The sequence below is a fragment of the Pocillopora damicornis genome, chromosome 11, assembly GCF_964200805.1.
Source record: "Pocillopora damicornis chromosome 11, jaPocDami1.2, whole genome shotgun sequence".
NCBI lineage: Eukaryota > Metazoa > Cnidaria > Anthozoa > Scleractinia > Pocilloporidae > Pocillopora > Pocillopora damicornis.
The window spans coordinates 9,082,891-9,108,228 of record NC_142680.1 but is presented as its reverse complement, the minus strand read 5'-3'; the positions used below and the strand labels follow the sequence as shown (position 1 = coordinate 9,108,228).

The following is a 25,338-nucleotide window of genomic DNA, read 5'->3' as shown; positions in this document are numbered from 1 at the left end:
CTTGCCAATGTCGAGTCAATGGCACGGTGGACGGCTACGTTTAGTTTTTGACAATATCTCCCTAACAAGTTAGAATTATGCCTGAGCTTTTGGCTGATTTTTTTGTCTTTTCCAAGAATTGAAAACGAATTTGTCCACACTCGGTGGAAACAACTTAAACATCTATTTCTTTCGTATTCGGCCCTTAGTTAGACCCTGATGTGAGATAGACTATTGCATTCTTTGTTTGCCTCAGAATCGATGCATTTTTAAGGAGATAGCTATCAAAGGAATGTGGGGAGCAAAGTTTCGAGCCACTCTTGTAGCTTCGCACAACAAACAGAAACATTCTTGGCCATTAAATATAAAACCTAAAGAATCGTTATAAACAAGAAGAACGAAGTGTCTTGGGCAGTTTGAACAGCTTTCGTGGGGTCTTTTACTTTTACTGCAACTGAAAAAAAGCACAAACAGGGCTTCTAGCACAAAATGGCATTTATATGAGTAGGGGATACACCATATTAGTTGGTCGACAATCAACAGAATTCGATTTCCTCGGACTGACTTCATGGATGAACTGCAACCTAGCAAAAGTACCTGCCCAAGAGGGGATATACAAAATTGTTGTATTTTTATCTCATTTTCCTCGTTGTTTAAGTTTTTTAGTCTATTGATATCCACAAGATATCCGCTCTCGCTTTATCAAAGCTGATTTATAATCGAGTAAAGAAGGCATAAGGTTTCTTTGAAAAAAATCAACGGAGGACATATCTTTAAAGCCAAAGAGATCACTAAAGAGCTCACGGCATTTGCTTAATGGTGGATACGTGAAGACACGCTGTTTAAGTAATTTACAGATTGTTAAATATTTTGAATGACAGTTTTACTTCACTATCGTACGATTTAATTGAATGATGTAAACGAATCTCTGGTCGTTTTTCGATGACGCAGTCAGTTAGTCATTTGAGGAAAACACATGCACAATTAAAAAAAATTATTTTTAGGGCTGGCCACAGGCAAAAGATGGTCGCATGTAACAGAACAAGGTTAAAAATTAATTCTAAAACTATTCACTGTTCGTCAACTCATCTTACGTGCAAAAAGGAGAAACCACCAGTAAGGGGATTTGGTCTCACTGGGACCAGAGCCAAATATCTTTGTTTTTGGTGTCGGTATGGAATACATATATATATATATATATATATATATATATATATATATATATATATATATATATATATATATATTCATAGCTTTTCATGCAACTGAAAAAATGAAATCGTTTACTCTTAGGCCTCTAACGTATCATGCAATGAATATTTAAAATATATATATATATATATATATTCAATTTTACCATAGTATGCCTCATTGTCTTTATCCACATCCTTTGCCTTTATTTACCTTCATCTACCCTAATCTACCTTAATTGTCTTCATCTCACTTCATCTACCATGTTATTATCTCATTTACCTTTATATCCTTCGTTGTTCTTCTATTTCCTTCATCTATCTTCTTTTGGCCTCATCTACCTTCATCAACCTAAAATTACAATCATTGATCTTCATCTATCTTCCTCTGCTTTCATCTACCTTCATCTACCGTGGTCTACTTTCATCTACCATTCTTTACTTTCAGACCTTCATTTGCCTTTACATGTCTGTCTTTATGTACCCTGATCTATCTTCCTTCTCCCTTTATTTCCTTCCATGTCCTTTAGCTACTTTCATTCATCCTCATCCTCCTTCAGCTACTATCTTCATCTACCTACAGTCATTTTCATCTGCCATCACTCACCTTCAGATAACTTCATCTTCCTTCATCTACCTTCATCTGTCTTATCTACCATCTTATACCTTCATTCACCTTCATCTATCTTCATTTACCTTTATCTACCTTCATTTATCTTCATTTACCTTTATCTACCTTCACTTATCTTCATTTTCATTTTATTTCTTCTATTACCATCATTTATCTTCATCTACCTTTATTTACCTTCTTCTAAATTTATCGAACTTCAAATGAATTAACCCTCAACTTTCTTCATTTACTTTCATCTCCTAAATATACCATCATTTACCTTCATTGGCCCTATTCTACCTTCAAGCACCTTCATCTAATTTCATTTTCTTGAATGCACAAGACTTTGCGTTTATTTAACTTTATCTACCATCATCTACCCTTATCTACCCTAATTTCCGTTCACTTACCTAATTCTTCCCTCATCTACCGTCATTCACCTTCAACCATCTTCATCTCCCTTTTTCTATCAGCTTTTACCTTCATCTTCTATCATCCATGAAAAACTCTTCAAGAAAGTGCAGTTTTTGACAGTTATCCTTTAAAACGCCAAAAATCACCTTTCTGACCATCTAAATTTCAACAATTTCTGAGGAGCATGCTATCTATTTACCCCTCCAAGGACTTTATTTATTCAGCGAATATTAATCCGACCCCCCTTACTAATCCTCGATCGGCGCTAAGCAGTGAATTCACACCATGTAATGAGATTTCTATCCTTCAGGTTCTGCTCTACTTTTTGTGGCACTCTCTGTGACTTATCAAATTCTGCCATCAACGCGGGCATTCCCAATAGATTCCCAAAAGAACTCTGCATTCTGTTTGAAAAAAATAACGAGGGACGTCACCCAAGTTCAGGAGAACAAAACGGCATTGGCGAGATGTAAGCACGATTCCCCTTCGTTCATGTGTGTTACTACCTTTATTAAAATTCATTAATTTCTATTTCTATCATTATTTTTCAAGAGAATACCAACTGTTATTCCCCTTGTATTTTATCAACAGCTAAGAACTGTGTTGAGCTCTACTATTCCGGTCAAAGGATCAGCGGTGTTTACACAATCGACCCAGATGGCTCAGGTGCCTTTAATGTCTATTGTGACCAAACTACTTCCGGTGGGGGATGGACAGTCTTTCAGAAGAGAATGGACGGCTCAGTTGATTTTAACCGCACCTGGAATGACTACAAATATGGCTTCGGTAACTTGCTCAGTGAATTTTGGCTCGGACTGGACAAAATAAACCGTCTGACACAAAACAAAGCCAAGAACATGCTTCGAATAGATCTGGGGGTAACTACACGCCAAACTGTGCACGTTGAGTATGAATGGTTTGGGATTGGGAACGCGACGGCTGACTACCGCCTGTACATTGGTAATATGACGAGTAAGTAAGCCGTCTTTTTAAACATACATCGTTCGATTTTTATGTGTTACACCTCAAACTTACCAAACCAGACATGGAGAGTTTATATTCTGATTTTGGAAAAAATTTAGCTCTGCAGCGACGTTAAATGGGTGATTCACCGCGAAATGTGGCCAATTCGGGCATTTGTTTTGATATCACGAATCACGATGGATGCCGCCTACTTTTCGAAGGCAATACCTAGCTATTTTTTGAAGTTATCATGGATTTCACCAATTTGGTTATTAGAAAAATTCTGAAGTGAGCCATGAAGCCGGGCTGCAAAGCGGGTAAGCTGTATTTATGACAAAATCTGCTCCGGTAGTTCGATTTTGGTGTAGGCGAAAAAATCGCGAATGCTCGTACATGTGCTGATTCAAACGGTCATAACTTTTGAAAAATCGAAAACGTACAGGGGTTTTTGCATATTTTTGCCTATGAAGGTCTAAACTTAACGGCAGTGTAGGATAGAATCGCCAACCAGGTCCCAAATCCCAAAACTTAGCGTCTAAATCAAGGTTATTTACGGCCATCGACCGATGGCGATTTATAGTGGTTAGAATATGCTAAAATTCGCCTTTTCAAATATGTTGAGAGGGCAAATTCTAACTTTCTTGACAAACTAGAAAGGTTTTTAAGCAATCTGATATAAACTCTGTGGCTTAACTATGTGAATCAAATATTTTACAACGTTACAAAATATGCCTATTTTTCAATTTTCGAGACGTTGCGACGGTCCCTACGGACTGGGAAATAATTATGGCCCGTAATGCAGTCAGAAAATTATTTCGAATCAAACCAAATCTAATTTAGTTCTTTCCTAGGTAAAGTCTTTCTGTTAACCGAGTTTCAGGCAAAATTATTTTGCCGCAAAATTGACCGGGTGGAAATAAGAGAGACAGCCTCTTAAAGGATAACTGTCAAAAACTGCACTTTCTTGAAGAGTTTTTCATGGATGATAGAAGATGAAGGTAAAAGCTGATAGAAAAAGGGAGATGAAGATGGTTGAAGGTGAATGACGGTAGATGAGGGGAGAATAAGGTAAGTGAACGGAAATTAGGGTAGATAAGGGTAGATGATGGTAGATAAAGTGAAATAAACGCAAAGTCTTGTACATTCAGGAAAATGAAATTAGATGAAGGTGCTTGAAGGTAGAATAGGGCCAATGAAGGTAAATGATGGTATATTTAGGAGATGAAAGTAAATGAAGGAAGTTGAAGGTTAATTCATTCGAAGTTAGATAAAGTTAGAAGAGGGGTAATAAAAGTAGATGAAGATAAATGATGGTAAAAGAAGGAAAATGAAAATGAAGATAAGTGAAGGTAGATAAAGGTAGATGAAGATAGATGAAGGTGAATGAAGGTATAAGATGGTAGATAAGACAGATGAAGGTAGATGAAGGAAGATGAAGTTATCTAATGGTAAGCGATGGCAGATGAAAATGGATGTAGGTAGATGAAGATAAAAGATAGTAGCTGAAGAAGGATGAGGATAAATGAAAGTAGCTAAAGGACAATGAAGGAAATAAAAGGAGAAGGAAGATAGATCAGGGTACATAAAGATAGACAAAGGCAAAGAAGGTCTGAAACTAAAGAATGGTAGATGAAAGTAGACCACGGTAAATGAAGGTAGATGAAAGCAGAGGAAGGAAGATGAAGATAAATGATTGTAATTTTAGGTTGATGAAGGTGGATGAGGCCAAAAGAAGATAGATGAAGGACGAGGAAGAGCGTTGAAGGATAAAAAGGTAAATGAGATAAGAACATGGTGAATTAAGGTAGATGAAGTTAGCTGAAGAAAATTAAGGTAGATTAAGGTAGATGACGCTAAATAAAGGCAAAGAACGTGGATAAAGGACAATGAGGCAGTGTATGGTAAAATAAATGAGACGAAGATAATTCAAGGCGCTCGACGCTTTTTTTTTTTTTCAGCAAAATGGTCCAAGATAATTCTCATATCTAACCACAACAGACCAGTCCCAAAAAAAAATACATGCTTTATAAAGGTAGTATTCGTATAGGAAGAGATGGATTGAAAAGGACTGAAACATTCTTTTCTAAAATGTTAGACTGATTATATTTGTTTATTTTTTTTCTAGAAGAGCATCAAAAAAAAAAAAAAAAAATTCCGATACGTTTCAAGGCGACTTCTTTTCCATGCAACGCTATTGATAATATAAGGTATGCTCTTCGAGTGTTCTTGTTGTATTGCAAGATGAGCGTTGCATATAAACCCCATAGGCTAGTTGCTGAAAGATCTCTGATCCCCTCTAAGTAAAAAATGTTTCATGAGAAGTCCTACATTCGGATAAGTGAGAATTGGATCTTAGCACCACAATTTTCTAGTTTGATGTCACATACCTACTCCTTGTTGAACGCCTCTCATGATAATTCTATTGGTGATGTATGCACCACGCTGCCTAAATGTAATATTTGAAGAGAAATAGAGAAACTCTACCGAAGATATGGCAGGCAAGGTTTCCTAAAGACTAACTGAGTCTCTATCTGCCACAGAGTTTTTAATTACCTGAGTGCATGCGCACATGTTTTATGCCCAAAAATCGTGAAAGTAAAGTACTTCTGTGATCGCTAGAGACAGCTCTAATGGAATAAATTCTATCGAGAATTTTCGCCATGAACTTCAACTTAATGAAAACGCCCACTGGTTGAGGTAGTCTTTCAAAAGTCATGCAGAGCTGGGGAAACTGAGTTGGAAATGACACCGCACTTCCGCGACTTTGAAAGAATACATGTTTTAAGGGTCAATCTTTGTATGAAGATACGTGAGTTCCAAAGAATTGATGTTGAAATTGTAGTAGTTAACATTTCACATACCGTAATGCAAAAGAGTAAACCACTGATTCTCCTTGTGAGTTATTTTACATATTCATTCATTCGCATAATACGTTAGAGGCCTAAGAGTAAACGATTTCATTTTTTCAGTTGCATGAAAAGCTATGAATATGGAATTAGATTCCTTTTATGACTGTTCGTGATTGAAATGGGAAGGAGTGATATCACCGTCTGATCAATTTCAGTTGACCCCAAGAGATTCTATGAACGGGGTAACATTCTCAAGAAACCGCGGTACTGCCTCGGTGGGAGAGAATAACATGGTAATTTGGTATTATCAACTAAGTTGATTACCTAATATATCCTGTTTGTCATCAAACAAAACCCTTAAATACGGGTGAAAAGCACCAGCCGCACTTTTAAGATTCATTGGCTATATTTAAAGCATTTAAGCGAATGAAAACCTGAAATCTTCTGAAAACAGGTACTTTCTTAAATCACTTAAAGGTAAGTGAGTGAGAAATGCCTCTGCAGAGATATCAACTTCTTGAGATTTATAATCTCACCAGGCCCCACTTTCAAACTAGTCTGATTTGACCCACCCACGAAGGGGTTCTATAATTTCAATTGCAAAAGTACAAGTACAAGTTACTTTAAGTCACCAAAATCAGAAAGTTTAAGTGAGTTACGAAACAGTTTCCGCCAGTAGGGGAGAATTACATGACAAGGCTTTTGAATCAGGAACAGTCCGCTCGCACTTTTTTAAAAACGTTCGAAATGGTTTAACCATTAGCCGTTTAACGGAAAATGATATTGGAAAATTTCAAATCTTGTCTTGCCTTGTGGCCGATGCAGTTACGACTGTATTCCATACCGACACTAAAAACAAAAATATTTGGCTCTGGTCCCAATGAGACCAAATCCCCCTACCGGTGGTTCTTCTATTTGCACGTAGGATCAGTTGACGAACAGTGAATAGTTTTAGAATTAATTTTTAACCTTGTTCTATTACATGCGACCATCTTTTGCCAGCCCTAACAACAAATTGTTTTTAATTACGCATGTGTTTTCCTCAAATGACTAACTGACTGCGTCACCTAAAAACGATCACAGATTCGTTTACATCATTCTATTAACTCGTACGATTGTGAGGTAAAACTGTCATTCAAAACACTTTACAATCTGTCAATTACTTAAACTGCGTGTCTTCACGTATTCGCCATTAAGAAAATGCTGTAAGCTCTTTAGTGATCTCTTTGGCTTTAAAGAGATGTCCTCCGTTGATTTGTTTTCAGAGAAACCTTATGCCTTTTTTACTCGATTATAAATCAGCTTTGATAAAGCGAGAGTGGATATCTTGTGACGATATATCATGGCTTACTCAGATTCTCATGGAGCGTATAAAATGAGTTTGACTCATTGATAGTCAGGCGGCCAAGCAGTCACATCATCAATCACTACTCACTCACCTACTCACTCGCTCACTCACTCGCGCAATTCATCAATCAACCAATCAATGGATGGGTCCAGAGATACGTTACACCCATTGAATATCACATTTGTGACCGCAGGGAAATTGACCAGCGGATTTGTGTGCGTGTTATCCGAAATACGATATATACCTGTCTTATACGGCATTGTTAACCCAAAAAAATGTCAGGTATATATATTATTCACAAAATCGGCACCCATTTCTCCTTCAGGGCTGAGATTTAATTCAAAAGCTACATTTAGTTTTGAGTGTATAATTTCTTTTCTTTTATTATTTTATCACACGCTTACATGTCGATGTCTTCCCTGTCCCGTAGTTTCGACATGTTTATTATTAGCTGATGATTAATCAAACACAGTCTTCAGACTTTGGAAAGAGAAAATAATCATATATTTACTAAGCGGTGAAGTGGCTGAATTCTACTTCCGTTATAAAAATAAAAACAAATAAACCATCGACCAAGACTATTTGAACAATTTTGTTTTGATCGAAATAGTTTCCACAGAGGTCAGGGTATTTGTTAATCCAGGTCTAAAAAAAGAGGAACCACCCGCTTTCTCGGCACGCATAAAGGTGATAAGCCACTTAAGTTCTGATTAGACAAATGTTTTCTTGAATTAGAAACATTGCAAAAGTAGGAATTGATATTTCTACTCGGTAAGTAACTTAAAATCATCGTCAAATAATTCGGGCGGACCTTTGAACGTCGCCATAAAGGATACCTACGCTCGCGCATTTGTTTCATTATCTAGAAAATCAACATAACTTTTGGGAACCCTCTAAATTACTACAGTTTATATTTGATACTCTAAGGATGCTCGAAAGAACTTATTCAAAATTTGGCCAAAAATTCTGACCGCAAGATGGACCGGGGAGGTCACCGCGGCCTATTTTGTAATGATTACTGCAATATGATTTGGATTGAGGTATTCAATATTATACTATTATGAAGAGAAAATTGCTGACGTGTGTCTCTTTATAACTTTGGTTGCGACACGCACAAAAAAATCTAGCATGTTATTCCAATAAATTTGAAGAGTTTGGCTAGATGATAATTACTTCGTCATTTAGTTAATCAGGTTAGTCAGCGTCAGAGCGATTGACGAAGGGCTAACGCTCGAAACGTCAACTTTTTTACCCTTTACGGTGGCTAATTTACGTTTTCAACTCAGTTGTTAACACTAAATTACCTGCTATACTCTCCCACCGACCCAGCACCACAGTTTCTTTAGAAACTGACCTCTTTATTCATTTAACTAATCAGTTGAGTATAATTTAAGCCTTTCATGTATGAATTCGAATTCCGAAGTTATTTAGGTTTAAGCTGGCGGGATGAGTTTCCGACTTCTGACAGCCTCGTCTAACTTCTTTAGGTGGATGTGCTTACTTTGAGTACTGACCTTGCTTTGGACCTACACGAAAGTTCATGTTTTGGCTAACGCAATCAGAGGTTGATTCTGTTGAACCGGCGTAAACATTGTGATTAAATACTTTGTTGTTCATTTCGAAAGTCTCGTGAAATTTTTTGGTCTAGTATTCTAACAAAAAATGTTCAATCTCCCAGGGTCAGCTGGCATACCCGACCATATCTGTCAGTAGTGACTATTAAAGCTTGTTCTTTCTAGCTTACTTAGTAGAGTAGAGAGAAGAGAGAGGAAAGCTGACTGGAAGAATGTAGACAGTCTGCAAAATAGTAGAGTAAAACTTTCTTGGTTAAAGAAGAAGTGAGTATCAAGATGTGAGAGCCGTAGAGTTTAATAAAAGGGTCACACAGAATGAAATAAGCTTGAATGTTAGTAGAATTGTGTATTAGATCCAGTGAACTGAGTAATTAAATTGCCTATGACACGAATTTTCAAACTCTATTGAGAGTTGTGATACATCGTATTCTGCGGTGTTCAAGTCAAGATTAGAGCAAAAAATTCCATAGCATTTTATTCCTTTGCACTATGTGCGGCGAAGGTTCCCCTCGGTCATTGTTCTAGAGTTTTTTGACGAAAGAATTAGCTGTGTCACGAGGCATCATAAGTTTTCACCAAGAAGTCATCGGGTGGTTTCACTGCAAGTCGCTCCTTTCCCCAGAGATTGCAAAGGCAGAGGCTATCGTCACGATTGTCGAGCCGGCCAAACCGAACGGAAAACGAGTGAGTTTATAGTCATCTGATTCAAGTTAATGTCAAATAGGGATTGTCGAAAATCTATCAAAACATGTTTTATTTCAATTTGTCAAAACAAGAAAGCGCCTTCATAGTCTGCTTTCTCTGATCTCCCAGCGGAGATCAAACCAGTTACTCTCGATTAATATTAAAGCCAACGATTCATACCGGGTAGCAAAACTTAATTCTTTGTTACCAAGCTTGTTCAACACGACACGAATTTTCAAAAAACTCTATTTAGAGTTGTGATACATCGTGCTCAAGTTGTAGATAGGAAATGAAATTTGCGAGTACGAAGATTTCGGCGAAGATTGACAAAGATGGTCTCTCGCTGCGGTGTACGGCAAAAAATTTCACAGCATTTTATTCCATCGCACTATGTGCGGCGAAGGTTCCCCTCCTTCATTGCTCTAGAGTTTCCTTGCAGTAGAGAAGTTTCTTTAGTAAATCAAAAGCTAACTTTTGACGAAAGAATCAGCTGAATCACGAGGCACCATAATTTTTCACCGAGAAGACATCCGGTAGTTTCACTGCAAGTCGCTCATTTCCTCAGAGATTGCAAAGGCAGAGGCTATTCTCGCGATCATCGAGCCGACCGAACCGAACTGAAAACAAGTGAGTTTATAGCCATCGGATTCGAGTTAATCTCAAATAGGGATTGTCGAAAATCTATCAAAACATGTTATATTTCAATTTGTTAAAAGAAGAAAGCGCCCTCACAGTTGGCTTTCTCTCGTAGCGGAGATAAAATCAGTTACTCTCGATTAATATTTAATTCAAAGATTTATACTAGATAACAAAACTTAAGCCTTTGTTACCAAGTTTGTTGGGTCAAGATGGCTAGACATTAGCTTGGGTTTTTTTGTTGTTGTTGTTTTTTTACGTTTTTATGGACCATCATGATCATGGTAACCAATTAAGCGACCAATGCATCCCACATGAATGCCCACTAGGAAGAATTGTCAGTAGAATTGTATATTGGATCCAGAGAGCCGAGTAACTAAAGTGCCTATGACACGAATTATCAACAAACTCTATTGAGAGCTGTGATACATCGTACTCAAGTAGTAGAGAACAAATAGAAGTTGCGAGTATGAAGATTTCAACGAAGACTGACAAAGACGGTTTCTCGCCCGCGGTTTTCAGGTCAAGATTAGAGCAAAAAATTCCATAGCATTTTATTCCTTCGCACTCGGTCATTTCTCTAGAGTTTCGTTGCTGTAGAGAAATTCCTTTAGTAAACCAAAAGCTAACTTTTGACGAAATAATTAGCCGTATCTCGAGGCACCCAAAGTTGTCACCGAGAAGTCATCGGGTAGTTTCACTGCTAGTCGCTCATTTCCTCAGAGATTGCAAAGGCAGAGGCTATTCTCGCGATCATCGAGCCGGCCGAACCGAACTGAAAACAAGTGAGTTTATAGTCATCTGATTCAAGTTAATGTCAAATAGGGATTGTTGAAAATCTATCAAAACATGTTTTATTTCAATCTGTCAAAACGAGGAAGCGCCTCCACAGTTGGCTTTCTCTCCCAGCGGAGATAAAACCAGTTACTCTCGATTAATATTAAAGCCAACGATTTACACTGGGTAACAAAACTCAATTCTTGTTACCAAGCTTGTTCGGTCAAGATGGCAAGATTTTAGCTTGGGTTTGTTGTTATTGTTGTTGTTGTTTTTACGTTTTTATGGACCATCATAAACATGTTTGCGTTTTTATGGACCATCATAACTGTGGCAACCAATTAAGCGATCAATGCATCCCACATGAATGCCTTTGTAGGCCTTTTTACAATGCACGAGTCGTTAGTAAAGAGATCCCAATATTTTAGAAAGGATTTCTGGGATCGCCACTGGGTAAACATTGTGAGTTACCACAATTAAGGAAATACACGGGGAGAGGATGTTTCAACGTCCAGAGAGATAATATATGTTTTACCCACCCGCTTTTTCCGAAATGGATTAAGACAACATCTATACGAGGGAGCAGTGATAGCCGTGATAATCCTTTTTATCGGCCTTTTCCTCTCAAGATCTCATAAGAAATTCTCCTTACTGGCTGCCGTTCAATTATTATGATGTTTTTAAAGAATTTTGTATTGTATCAACTTCAGTAGATAATTCCCTTATTGATATTTCTCGATATTCTCAAAACTCTAGTCTGCTTGATGTTGCGTTGATGCTGTTAGAAGAAATTTTGCCTTGAAGCGACTTAAAAGTGGCAGCAACCCGTTTACGTAATGGATCGGAAATTCAACGACTTCACTCTGGCCACAAGTCAACCAACGAAGGCGATCCGACCGAAAGGTTAAATCCAATAAACATGACAGTTAAGATTTATCGAAGATTATTTAAACTGCTTCAATATCTCTCAACATGAAAGACGTAAGTCAATAATAAGAAACGAAAAAAAGTGTTTCTGCGCATTTTAAACAAAACTGTTGGCTTTGTATTTTAGAGATTTTAAATTGAGAGGGAAACAAATAAAAAAACCTTACTTCAGTGTCTCTAAGTAGCTTAATGATCAGTCGCCATCTTTTTTGAAGAGTCCGACCATATAACACTTTGTGAAAGATTTATGACGAGTTTTCCATGATCGGTATTCGCTATTCGTACTACTCCGTGACTTTTAGAGAGAAATTTAAGACTTTTTCACCGTCGAGTTTGATCGATTTGCAGCTTCATCAGATGTTAAAACAATGCACAGATAATTAAGGGTCAAAGTACATACTTTTCCTTGCCATACCGAAATCAAATTTTAATCCTTCTTTATCCAGGGTTCATTGACAATTCGTAAAAGGTTACAAATTTCATTCTCCGTTCATATCTATCCAAGTTTGGGACATATATGTTTTTCGTTTTGTTTTGTTTTACTCTGTTTTGTTTTGTTTGTTTTTTTGTTTTTGTTTTAACAAGATATGCAAAATAACGTACTTGTGAAGTTGGGATAAAATTATGTTCCCAACTTACATTAGTCTGGAGCATGGACCTCGATACCTTTACAGTCTTGTCAATCGAACATTTTTTCTTGAGCAGCTACTTTTGCTAGGGGCAGTTTATCCTTGAAGTCAGTCCGAGTGAATCGAATTATGTCGATTGTCGATCAGTTACATTGAATTGTTACCAGCTATGCTGGCGCTAGTTTCTTCCCATTTTCGGTAACGACATTTTCCTGGATGTTGCCGTGTGACGTTCCTACAGATTTTTATCTTTACTCTTTGCAATTTTGAATGAACACCATACACAGAATAAGACCTTGTTTGTGCTTATTTTCAGTTGCACTAAAAGTAAATGATCCCATGAAAGGTGTTCAAACTGCCCAAGACACTCTTTTTTTCTTGTTTATAGCGATTCTTTAGGTTTAATATTTAATAGCCAAGGGTGTTTCTGTTTGTCGTGCGAAGCTACAAGAATGGCTCGAAATTTTGCCCCCCACATTCCGTTGATACATATTTCCTTAAAAATGCATCGATTTTGAGGCAAACAGAGAATACAATAGTTTGTCTTGAATTAAGGTCTATCTAAGAGCCGAATACGAAACAAATGGATGTTTAAGTTGTTACCACCGAATGTTTGACAAATTCGTTTAGAATTCTTGGAAAAGACAAATTTTGGCGCGAACGACGATGAATTGGCAAAAAGCTCAGGCATAATTCTGACTTGTTAGGGAGACATTTTCAACCTCATTGTAAATCTTCGGGTCTTGTCCGAAAAGTTAGTTAGAAAGGCTTCAGAGGAACAACTATTTCCTAACAACCAGTTAGCAAATAGACTAAAAGAACCTCTAGGCACTGTTAAGTGCACTTGCCTCTCCAATTTGATTGCTTCTCCGTCTCTGCGTGCTCCCTGCAAGAACTGTTAAAAGTTTGTGCATGATGAAGGTATTTTAAATGTTTGCCAAAAGAAAAAAAAATACCAGACAAATTTCCTTTATTTTAAGTCCTACGTGGGACTCTAGACTTCCGCAATTATTTAAGACTTAATTTTGCGGAAAATGCTCTACGTACTATGATCATCCTATCCCCTGGCTTGGTCTTGCTCAGAAACGTTAATTAGAAAGGCTTCAGAGGAACAACTACTACCTAACAACCAGTTAGCAAATAGACTAAAAGAACCTCTAAGTACTGTCAAGTGCACTGGCCTCTCCAATTTGATCGCTTTTCCGTCTCTGCGTGCTCCCAGCAAGAACTCATAAAAGGTTTGTGCGTAATGACGTTCTTTTAAATGTTTGCCAAAAGAAAAAAAATTATTAGACAAATTTCTATTATTTTAAGTCCTACGTGGGACTATAGACTTCCGCAATTATTTAAGTCTTATTGATTTTGCGGAAAATGCTCTACGTACTACGACCATCCTATTCCCTGGCTTGGTCTTGCTCTGAGTTCGTGCAAACTCGCCCGGAATCTGTCATGGTTAATTGCGGCGTCGTTGCAGGTAGTCTCTGTTCGGAGGTTCGAAGCATCAAAATAAGGTTATAATAGATATTTCCTGATGTTAAATATCATAAATGATATTCTGACCAGCGAATGAAAGGCTAATTAAGAAATGATTCTTGCACGTGGGCTGCGATTAGAGAACCCGACGGAATTCAAACTCGTGGTGGTACCAAGATCCAAGCTAAGTAGCCACTGAAATGGTGGGAGAGACCAGTGTACGGCTGCATAGCAAATATTTTAAAGCAGTCATCACATGATAAGTCAGTGGCCCAAGAATGACAAATCTTCTTTCGTTAGTTACACGATTAACGTCATGCGACTTATTGATAAATTTTTCCTTCTAGTGCGGTACGTTATTGTAGTAAACGGAAGCGATACACATTCTCTAAACTAATCGTATTAGTTTTTTTTTACAATTTTGGACTACAAACTCTTGAATGCAGATGATTCAGCAAATAGCAAACGGCAGGAATCTTGTTAGAGCTATCGCTTTGCTCGCCTTACGTCAAAGGAACTATTTCCAAAAATTACCGTTTGAGTGCGATTCGACAGTCGAATTCACTATTATTCCAAAGCAAGGACTGAATTTGCTGTTTTTGTAAAGTTTTTAAAACTTGACGAACAGATTTGGAATCTGGCACCTTGACAGCCTTTCAGCGGAGTATTCAGCGTTCCTTGAACAAAGCTGAATCAAACGTAAACACCGTCTAAGGGAAGGGAAGAGCTTTTAACTCTGGAAGGAAGTTTTAGGTGCAAGGCGCCGACAAGCTTATCGTATGTAATCGCAAATTTACGCATCTTTAACTCTTGCGTAAAGAAACGTAAATATAGAGCCTCTTCCTTACGGACAAGTTCCGCCTTCCGTAAAGATAGCGCATTACGTTGATGTTGTCACGAGCTCACATTTGTTATGGCCTGATTAGCAAAGGGAATGTTGCCAAAAAATTCAGAAAGCTGCAAAATGACAAATGGGCATGTAAATATTGCCTATTTACGATAGTTTAATAACGCGCAAAGATCGCCTTTCTGATCGCTTTTCAGTCGCCGTAAAATATCGAAAATATTTTCTATACGAGTTTTTACAAGGCACATAAAGACAACGTTTTTAGTCTCTCTCCGTGATCTTTACGCATTATCGTTTTCAACGTGTGAAGAAATTCTTTACAAGAGTGTAAAGAAGTTCGTAAAGACGCGTAAAGAGGATCTTAACGCTTACTTTACGCCATCTTTATGGATTCGTAAATTTATAATTTCACGCTGTGGTAGACGAAGGCAAAGGAAACAAACCAAACCATCCGGATTAAACTGTTTTGATTCAAAGCTGGATGTTTAATTACTTTTAAACTTGGATTTTGAAAAATCAAGCCATTTTAGTCACTCTTTGGCATTTAGTCTTTATTGGAATTTATTTCGTCCGGGGAAGTAAGTGTAAATTTCTGCTTTAAATCAAATCAAACGAGACTTTTGACGTTCACTTATCATTTTTGAAAGTCTATCGAAACATGTTATATTTCAATTTGTCAAAACGAGAAAGCGCCTTCACAGTTGGTTTTCTCTTCCAGCGGAGATAAAACCAGTTACTCTTGATTAATACTGAAACCAAAGATTTATTCTGGATAACAAAAATTAATCCTTTTTTACCAAGGTTGTTCGGTCAAGATGGCATTAATACAATGCTACGTCCAATGTAAACATATTTTCTTATTTACAACATATATCTTATTTACAAGTTCTCGCCGATCACCTGCTTCCCTGGCTACCTAGTTAATAAACCTATTGGCCAAAGGTCCAACCTCATCAGTTGAATTATAAATCTTCTTGTTCTTTTTTATTACACATCGACTAAATCCATCTTAACTTTATCTTTCTTTATCTTAATCTATTCTCTCCTTGTCGCCCATACCCAGGTTAATCCCGACATTGATTGCTCGTCGAGGACTCGAAATATTCATTACAAACTAGAAGATTAGCTAGAGTTATTTCACAGTCCACTTTCTCAATAGATTCTTCAGTTCAGCGTAAGCTTGCTTCCCGTTTTGTAATGAATCGGAAATTCGACATCTTTTTACCTAACGATGTTCAGCTCGTGAGGACACTATATGGAAAGATTTTGTCCAATAAAACATGATCGTGCATGATTACTCTTAAAACGCAACGAAGTTAGTTAAAATAATCAAGTAAAAAGCTTCTTGTGGCTCTAATGCCAGCCGATTGTTAAACAACAACACGGAACACTGTGACAACTTTTTGACTGTAAATGTTTCCATTTTTAAATCTCTACTGACGAGAGTATTCTCACCCCCAAAATCCTAAAAGGCCTGCAGCCCCATTCTGATAACTATATTGAAAAATGCAACCCCATTATAGTCAATCCCGTCGTGAAAATGCGACCCAATCCAGCGAAAAAAGCCCGATTAGCCTCTCACTATGAAGTACTTACCCTCCGCCCCAAGGGCATGCACACCGCAAGAAATGATACTGGCAGGTCTTGTCAAGCACAGCTTCCGCGCAATGACGTACTTCAAATTTCGAAAACGTTTATTTATCTCCTCGTTGCTTAGTCGCCACATAATCCTAGCCCTGGCAATCAAGTACTACCACTAAGCTGAATTCTTTGAGTATCGGAACAAACTTAATTTGGGAGTCCCGGTCAGTTCATTTTCACTCGAAAGGCTGTAACAATAACAGCCTAAGTTCCTCATATAGAAATAAGAAAATGCTATCTAGATAATTGTATTTTGAAAACGTTGCAGAATTAAAGTTCTTTAAATTTTTGTTTTGTTTTTTTCTTTCCTTCTTTGGGTGGCATTGAGAGGCATTCTACAATAGTATATATCCTCCCACACCTCACCGGGCGGATATTGCAAAAGATCAGATATTAGATAGACAAACGGAAACTCGGATGATAACGGTAAAGACAAAACGCATAATCTTCCACTAGATCAGAAAAAAGATGTTTTTAGAGAACCACTAAAGCTATCGTTGTTTAATTAACGAAACGTTTACATGTAAATCGATTTTGTACTGTCTCTGTTGACCTCTAACTTTTGAAGAGCTCAACTTCTTTCTCAGTTCGGTCGGCCACTTCCGAATCCTCGTCGTCTACCAACTATGGGTCGTTTTTATACCTCCTATTTGCTTCTGGTAGGGCCTGAATCGTCGGTGCAGCACCAGAAAGAAAAATGACTGCTACAAACAACAGAATGTTCGAACGGCTCGACGAAATCGGCTATTTTCACTTGAACAAATTTCACAAATTGTCGCTTCAAATTAGCGTCATTTTGAAATATTTGCATTGTATGCCCAGTTTTGTTTCAAGCAGTACAAAACTGGACGACACAAAACTTTACCATTATGAAAAAATTGAATGTACTTAGGCAAACCGTAGGTAAAAAAAAAAAGAGAGAATTGGAGAACAACTAAGCTATTTTTGAAACATGTGTCCTAAATCCTTTTCATGGGCAAAAAGTAAAATAAATCTTTTTTCCGACGGGAAGTCGAGAGGACCGCTCTTAGCGAGAGCGTCACTCAACTTTATTCCATTCTATCCTCCGCATTCCGCTCCTGCCTAAGCTAATCTTGTATTATTCGCGCGTTAAGGACTCGAAATCCTAATGACGGAAGATGGGAGTTGCTCACGGTCCACTTTCTAATGCTCGATAGATTCTTTAGTGCGGTGATAGCCGTGATAACCCCTTCACCGGCTTTTTACTCTCAAGATGTCATAAGAAATTCTCCTTACTGGCTGCCATTCTATTTTTATGGTGTTATTTTGGGAAATTTTGTATTGGATCCTGCAATAAATAATTCCCTCATTGATATTTCTCGATATTGTCAACATTCGACTGCTTGATATTGTGTTGATGCTGTGAGAAGAAATTCTACCTTGAAGCGACTTGAAGGTGGCAGCAACCCGTTTACATAATTGATCAGTTATTCAACGACTTTATTCTGGCAGCATTTCAATTCACAAAGGCGGTCCGACCGACAGGTTAAATCCAATAAACATGACAATCAAGATTTATGAAAGATTCCTTAAACTGTCTCAATTTCTTTCAACACCAAAAGAGGTCAGGGAATAAAAAGTGAAAACAAAGTGTTTCTGTGCATTTTTAAACTAAACTATTGGCTTTGTATTTTAGAGATTTTAAATTGAGAGGGAAACAAATAAAAAAACATTATTTTAGTGTCTTGGACTTTTCATTCACAGAACGATAGCTAAGTAGCTTAATGATCTGTCTCCATCCATTTTGAAGATTCCGACCATGTGACAGTTTGAGCAAAATTTATGGCGAATTTTCCAAGTTTGGTATTTGCTATTCATGCTACTCCGTGACTTTGGGAGAGAAATTTAAGACATTTTCATCGTTCATTTTGATCAATTTGCAGTTTCATCAGATGTTAGAACAGTGCAGACAATTAAGGGTCAAAGTACGCTCATTTCCTTGCCATACCGTGACCGAAATCATATTTGAATCCTTCTTTATCCAGGGCTTCACTGACAATTCATAAGAGATTACAAATATCGTTTTCCGTTCGTATCTATCGTAGTTTGTTTTGGTTAGTTTTTTTGTATTATCAAGATATGCAAAATAAAGTACTTGTGAAGTTGTTTACCAATCTGTGATAAAATTAGCTTCCCAACTTACACCCCATACCTTAACGGTCTTTACAGTCAATCGTGTGTAAGAAGCTTCACTGGCAAATACGAAAATGAATAATCATTGAGGGCTTGAAAATCCTCGAGTATAGTAGGTTTGAAGCCTATTGGGTTATCATGACAACGCTATCGCATAGCTATTGACGTAAATGCATAAATAATGTACCACAGTCTTTATTTCTTCACATGGTTAAACTCACATATCCTAAGTTACATATTTTGTTATAATCTTATATCGCTTGATTGACAGCTCTAAGATAGTGAAGCTTAAAAAATCATCAGTAAACGTAAACTCTATAGAAATAAGTAAAAACATTTAGGAACTCTAGCTAATAGCTTAGAACGTTCCATAAATATAAATCCTTCTGAATTAATCTTGATGTGATGAAAAGATTCTTTTCTGAAATCGCATTTGATCAACTATATATGGTTGTGTATAATTTGGTCATATCTTCTAATCTGCGTATTCTAAGCATTTTAAAATCTGGAATTAAAAGGCGTTGAAAAAAATACACGTTTTATTTCTTGTGGTGCAAATTACCTCTTAAAGTTTAAAAACAGCATCGATTGGTCCGGATTTATTTCTTTGTCAGATATTCAAAAACTAATCACAGATATTTTGGTTTAATTTCGACAGCAAGCGAACTAATTTTTAATTGCAGCGTTTTCAAATCAAGAATGAATAGTTCTTAAAAAAGAATCAAAATCACCATGCATGCAAATAAATGCACTTGATGCCTGATCGCGAGGGAAACAGCTAACGATGGTGTTCCCTTGGCGGAATTCATTCAAATTCAAGGACGGCCACTCGATCACTAATCTGCCAATCACAACTGTAATAAAAGCGAAGTCGACCGATCAGAGGACGCAGAAATCACTATATACATAAATACTTTACCGTCAGAAAATGTTAAAAAAGATCCACCGGTCTAATTTTCATTTCAGTTGATGTGGGGGCGCTACCCGCGGGACTGTTTGGATCTAATTTTCCCCAATGGATATCGGCCCAGGTTTCCTTTCGACAATGCGGATAAATTCCGTTGAGATTCGACCAAACAGCATAAGCACTACTGTTGCCATACCACCAGCCTCCGCCTCTTTTTTGAGCACAATGGGCAGGATCTCTATCCCAGGTACCAAAAATGAGATCTTTGTGAGGATTGAGGGAGTCAGAGGAAACAGTTGAATCTGCTTAAAAATCATAATAATAATAATAAATACCAAAATTCCATAATATTAGGATCAAGATAACACATCAAACTTGATAGCTACGAATCGACGAAGTAGGGCAGATATCCAAATACAAAAACACCTAGCAAAATAAGAAAATACTCAGATTTTATGATTTTGCTAAAGCCGAGGTCAATGAATTTTCTATCTCAAGCAGCTTAAGAAAACTATCCAAGGAGGAGCGCGGACTCAACTTGGTATGGGCAGAATTAACAGCAAAACACAGTCAAACGGGTATACACTAGAACGAACCATTCTTTGCAGGTTACGTGGAGTTGGAAGAAGGGATTGAATTAAAAACCAGTTTTTCATAGGATTAAAGTTGTCACTAACTTGTTAATTTGCTAAATTTGCTCAGTTTAAAATGGGCATACACCAGTTTAAGCAGCCTCTCTGAAGAAACACATTTTAAATGGTTTTAGCAAAACAGCTCTTAAGCTTTGGTGTGAATGGGGCGGTAGACGTCGATAGGGAAGTAACACATAAAAATCGAAAAATGAATATTTAAAAAGACGGCTTACTTACTTGTCATATTGCCAATGTACAGGCGGTAGTCAGCCGTCGCATTCCCAATCCCAAACCATTCATACTCAGCGTGAACAGTTTGGCGTGTAGTTACCCCCAGATCTATTCGAAGCATGTTCTTTGTTTTGTTTTGTGTCAGACGGTTTATCTTGTCCAGTCCGAGCCAAAATTCACCGAGCAAGTTACCGAAGCCATATTTGTAGTTATTCCAGGTGCGGTTAAAATCAACGGAGCCATCCATTCTCTTCTGAAAGACTGTCCATCCCCCACCGGAAGTAGTTTGGTCACAATAGACATTAAAGGCACCTGAGCCATCTGGGTCGATTGTGTAAACACCGCTCATCCTTTGACCGGAATAGTAGAGCTCAACACAGTTCTTAGCTGTTGATAAAATACAAGGGAATAACAGTTGGTATTCTCTTGAAAAATAATAATAAAAATATAAATTAATAGATTTTAATAAAGGTAGTAACACACATGAACGAAAAGGAATCGTGCTTACATTTCACCAATGTTTTGTTCTCCTGAACTTGGGTGACGTCCTTCGTTATTTTTTCTAAACAGACTGCAGTGTTCTTTTGGCAATCTATTGGGAATGCCCGCGTTGATGGTAGAATTTGATAAGTCACAGAGAGTGCCAGAAAAAGTAGAGCAGAACCTGAAGGATAGAAATCTTATTACATGATGTGAGTTCACTGCTTAGCGCCGATCGAGGATTAGTAAGGGGGCTCGGATTAATATTCGCTGAATAAATAGAGTCCTTGGAAGAGTAAATACATAGCATGCTCCCCAGAAATTGTTGAAATTTAGATCGTCAGAAAGGTGATTAATTAGTGTTTTAAGGGACAACTGTCAAAATCTGCACTTTCTTGAAAAGTTTTTCATGGATGATAGAAGATGAAGGTAAAAGATGATAGAAAAAGAGAGATGAAGATGGTTGAAGGTGAATGACGGTAGATGAGGGTAGAACAAGGTAAGTGAACGGAAATTAGGGTAGATAAGGGTAGATGACGGTAGATAAAGTTAAATAAATGCAAAGTCTGGTACATTCAGGAAAATAAAATGAGATGAAGGTGCTTGAAGGTAGAATAGGGCCGATGAAGGTAAATGATGGTGTACTTAGGAGATGAAAGTAAATGAAGGAAGTTGAAGGTTAATTGATTCGAAGTTAGATAAGTTAGAAGAAGGTAAATAAAAGTAGATGAAGATGAATGTTGGTAGAGGAAGGAAAATGAAAATGAAGATAATTGAAGGTAGATAAAAGTAAATGAAGATAGATGAAGGTGAATGAAGGTATAAGATGGTAGATAAGACAGATGAAGGTAGATGAAGGAAGATGAAGTTATGTGAAGGTAAACGATGGCGGATGAAAATGGACGTGGGTACATGAAGATAGTAGCTGAAGGAGGATGAGGATAAATGAAAGTAGCTGAAGAACAATGAAGGAGATAAAAGGAGAAGGAAGATAGATCAGGGTACATCAAGATAGAAAAAGGCAAATGAAGGTCTTTGAAGGTAAAGAATGGTAGATGAAAGTAGACTACGTTAGATGAAGGTAGATGAAAGCAGCGGAAGGAAGATGAAGATAAATGATTGTAATTTTAGGTTGATGAAGGTGGATTGAGGCCAAAAGAAGATAGATGAAGGACAAGGGAGAGCATTAAAGGATAAAAAGGTAAATGAGATAAGAACATGGTGAATTAAGGTAGATGAAGTTAGCTGAAGAAAATTAAGGTAGATTAGGGTAGATGACGGTAAATAAAGGCAAAGGACGTGGATAAAGGACAATGAGGCAGTGTATGGTAAAATAAATGAGACGAAGATAATTCAAGGCGCTCAACGCTTGTTTTTTCAGCAAAATGGTGGAAGATAATTCCCATATTTAACAACAACAGACCAGTCTTAAAATAAAATACATGCTTTAGAAAGGCAGTATTCGTATAGGAAGAGATGGATTGAAAAGGACTGAAACATTCTTTTCTATTGTTAGACTGATTATATTTGTTTATCTATTTTCTAGAAGAGCATCAAAAAAAAATTCCGATACGTTTGAAGGCGACTTCTTTTTCATGCAACGCTATTCTTAATATAAGGTATGCTCTTCGAGTCTTCTTGTTGCATTGTAAGATGAGCGTTGCATATAAACCCCGTAGGCTAGTTGCTGGAAGAACTGATCCCCTCCAGGTAAAAAACGTTTCATGAGAAGTCCTACATTCGGATATGTGAGAATTGGATCTAAGCACCACAATTTTCTAGCTTGATGTCACATACCTACTCCTTGTTGAACGCCTCTCATGATAATTCTATTGGTGATGCATGCACCACGCTGCCTAAATGTAATATTTGAAGAGAAATAGAGAAACTCTACCGAAGATATGGCAGGCAAGGTTTCCTAAAGACTAACTGAGTCTCTATCTGCCCCTGAGTTTTTAATTACCTGAGTGCATGCGCACATGTTTTATGCCCAAAAATCGTGAAAGTAAAGTACTTCTGTGATCGCTAGAGACAGCTCTAATGGAATTAATTCTATCGAGAATTTTCGTCATATACTTCGACTTAATGAAAACGCCCACTGGTTGAGGTAGTCTTTCAAAAGTCATGCAGAGCTGGGGAAATGACACCGCACTTCCGCGACTTTGAAAGAAGACATGTTTTAAGGGTCAATCTTTGTATGAAGATACGCGAGTTCATAAGAATTGATGTTGAAGTTGTAGTAGTTAACATTTCACATACCGTAATGCAAAAGAGTAAACCACTGATTCTTCTTGTGAGTTATTTTACATATTCATCGCATAATACGTTAGAGGCCTAAGAGTAAACGATTTCATTTTTTCAGTTGCATGGAAAGCTATGAATATGGAATTAGATTCCTTCTATGACTGTTCGTGATTGAAATGGGAAGGAGTGATATCACCGTCTTATCAATTTCAGTTGACCCCAAGAAATTCTATGAATGGGGTAACATTCTCAAGAAACCGCGGTACTGCCTCGGTGGGAGAGAATAACAAGGTAATTTGGTATTATCAGCTACGTTGATTACCTAATATATCCTGTTTGTTATCAAACAAAACCCTTAAATACGGATGAAAAGCACCAGCCGCACTTTTAAGATTCATTGGCTATATTTAAAGCAGTTAAGCGAATGACAACCTGAAATCTTCTGAAAAATGTAACTTCTGACGGTTAAGTGACTAGGAACGAATTAGTCAGAAATTACTATTCTGATGACACGATTGAGAGGTTTTAGTATTCTCAGGGGAGAGTTTTGAGTATTCAATGTTTTAGCGGGGAATATTAATCATTCTAGCTCAGTCAGTCTTTCTGTTTGCTGTTGTCAATTTAGTTAAATTTTTTTTATGGAGTTATGGGTTTGTTTGTACCTCTTCCCCGAGGTTCCGTGCCACTGCATTAGATGGGGAATACGTTTCCACATATTTTTTGGCCACATCTAAAGAGTGGTTTTTTAGTGGTTTTTCGTATCTGGCGTGGTACACTTAATTTTTCAAGTTTTTCAAGTTAGACTTGCTAGCATATTCTATGTTGTAATAAGTATATGTTACGACACATTGTTGTTGTCGGATGACTGACTGACCATTCCTCAATAAACTATTTCACATTGAATGTTTGGTGATAGTGATAGTGATAGTTACTTTAAGTCACCAAAATCAGAAAGTTTAAGTGAGTCACGAAACATTTTCCGCCAGTAAGGGAGAATTACATGACAAGGTTTTTGAATCAGGAACAGTCCGCTCGCACTTTTTTAAAAACGTTCGAAATGGTTTAACCATTAGCCGTTTAACGGAAAAATGATATTGGAAAATTTCAAGTCTTGTCTTGCCTTGTGGCCGATGCGGTTACGACTGTATTCCATACCGACACTAGCAAGAAACAAAGATATTTGGCTCTGGTCCCAATGAGACCAAATCCCCCTACGGGTGGTTTTTCTATTTGCACGTAGGATCAGTTGACGAACAGTGAATAGTTTTAGAACTAATTTTTAACCTTGCTCTGTTACATGCGAACATCTTTTGCCAGTGGCCAGCCTTAACAACAATTTTTTTTTAATTATGCAGATGTTTTTCTCAAATGACTAACTGACTGCGTCATCAAAAAACGACCAGAGATTCGTTTACATCATTCAATTAACTAGTACGATAGTGAGGTAAAACTGTCATTCAAAATTAAACTGCGTTACTTAAATTGCGTTTCTTCACGTATCCGCCATTAAGCAAATGCTTTAAGCTCTTTAGAGATCTCTTTGGCTTTAAAGAGATGTCCCCCGTTGATTTGTTTTCAGAGAAACCCTATACCTTTTTTACTCGATTATAAATCAGCTTTGATAAAGTGAGAGTGGATATCTTGTGACGATATATCATGGCTTACTCAGATTCTCATGGAGCGTATAAAATGAGTTTGACTCATTGATAGTCAGGCGGCCAAGCAGTCACATCATCAATCACTACTCACTCACCTACTCACTCGCTCACTCACTCGCTCAATTCATCAATCAATCAATGAATCAATGGATGGGTCCAGAGATACGTTACACCCATTGAATATCACATTTGTGACCGCAAGGAAATTGACCAGCGGATTTGTGTGCGTGTTATCGGAAATACAATGTTACTTATTAATATATTCCTTCTGGTTCGATCATCGAACTGCTGCTGCTGCAAGCTACCGACATATATCACAGCGAATTCGATTGGCCGATCGAAACAATAGCCTCTTGATCGATTTCTACTGAGGGGACCCGTGGTTCTAAAACAATTTATTGACGATAACCGACGGTATGGTCCCCGGAGAGGCTCAGTTTAAAAAGGAGGTAGGGTTACCAAGCTGGTTTTCAACGGTCGTGTGTCAAGGT

At 37.5% G+C, this 25,338-nt stretch overlaps 2 protein-coding genes across 2 annotated transcripts in view; one reads left to right on the top strand and one right to left on the bottom strand.

The window, feature by feature from the left end:
• LOC149037340 (fibroleukin-like) overlaps positions 1-3,173 on the top strand; it is a 3,345-nt gene extending 172 nt beyond the window's left edge. Inside the window, exons 2-3 of the mRNA XM_089188429.1 lie at positions 2,504-2,662; positions 2,785-3,173. Of these exons, the coding sequence (XP_089044555.1) occupies positions 2,504-2,662; positions 2,785-3,173 (548 nt within the window). The remainder of the gene's footprint in view (positions 1-2,503; positions 2,663-2,784) is intronic.
• Positions 3,174-18,879: 15,706 nt separating this feature from the next.
• On the bottom strand, positions 18,880-20,846 carry LOC149037339 (angiopoietin-related protein 7-like). The gene is made up of 2 exons (XM_089188014.1): positions 20,472-20,846; positions 18,880-19,904 (listed from the first exon to the last, which is right to left on the bottom strand). Exons 1-2 carry the CDS (start codon positions 20,812-20,814, stop codon positions 19,627-19,629), a joined length of 621 nt encoding a protein of 206 aa, XP_089044140.1. The 5' UTR covers positions 20,815-20,846; the 3' UTR covers positions 18,880-19,626.
• Positions 20,847-25,338: the final 4,492 nt, after the last annotated feature.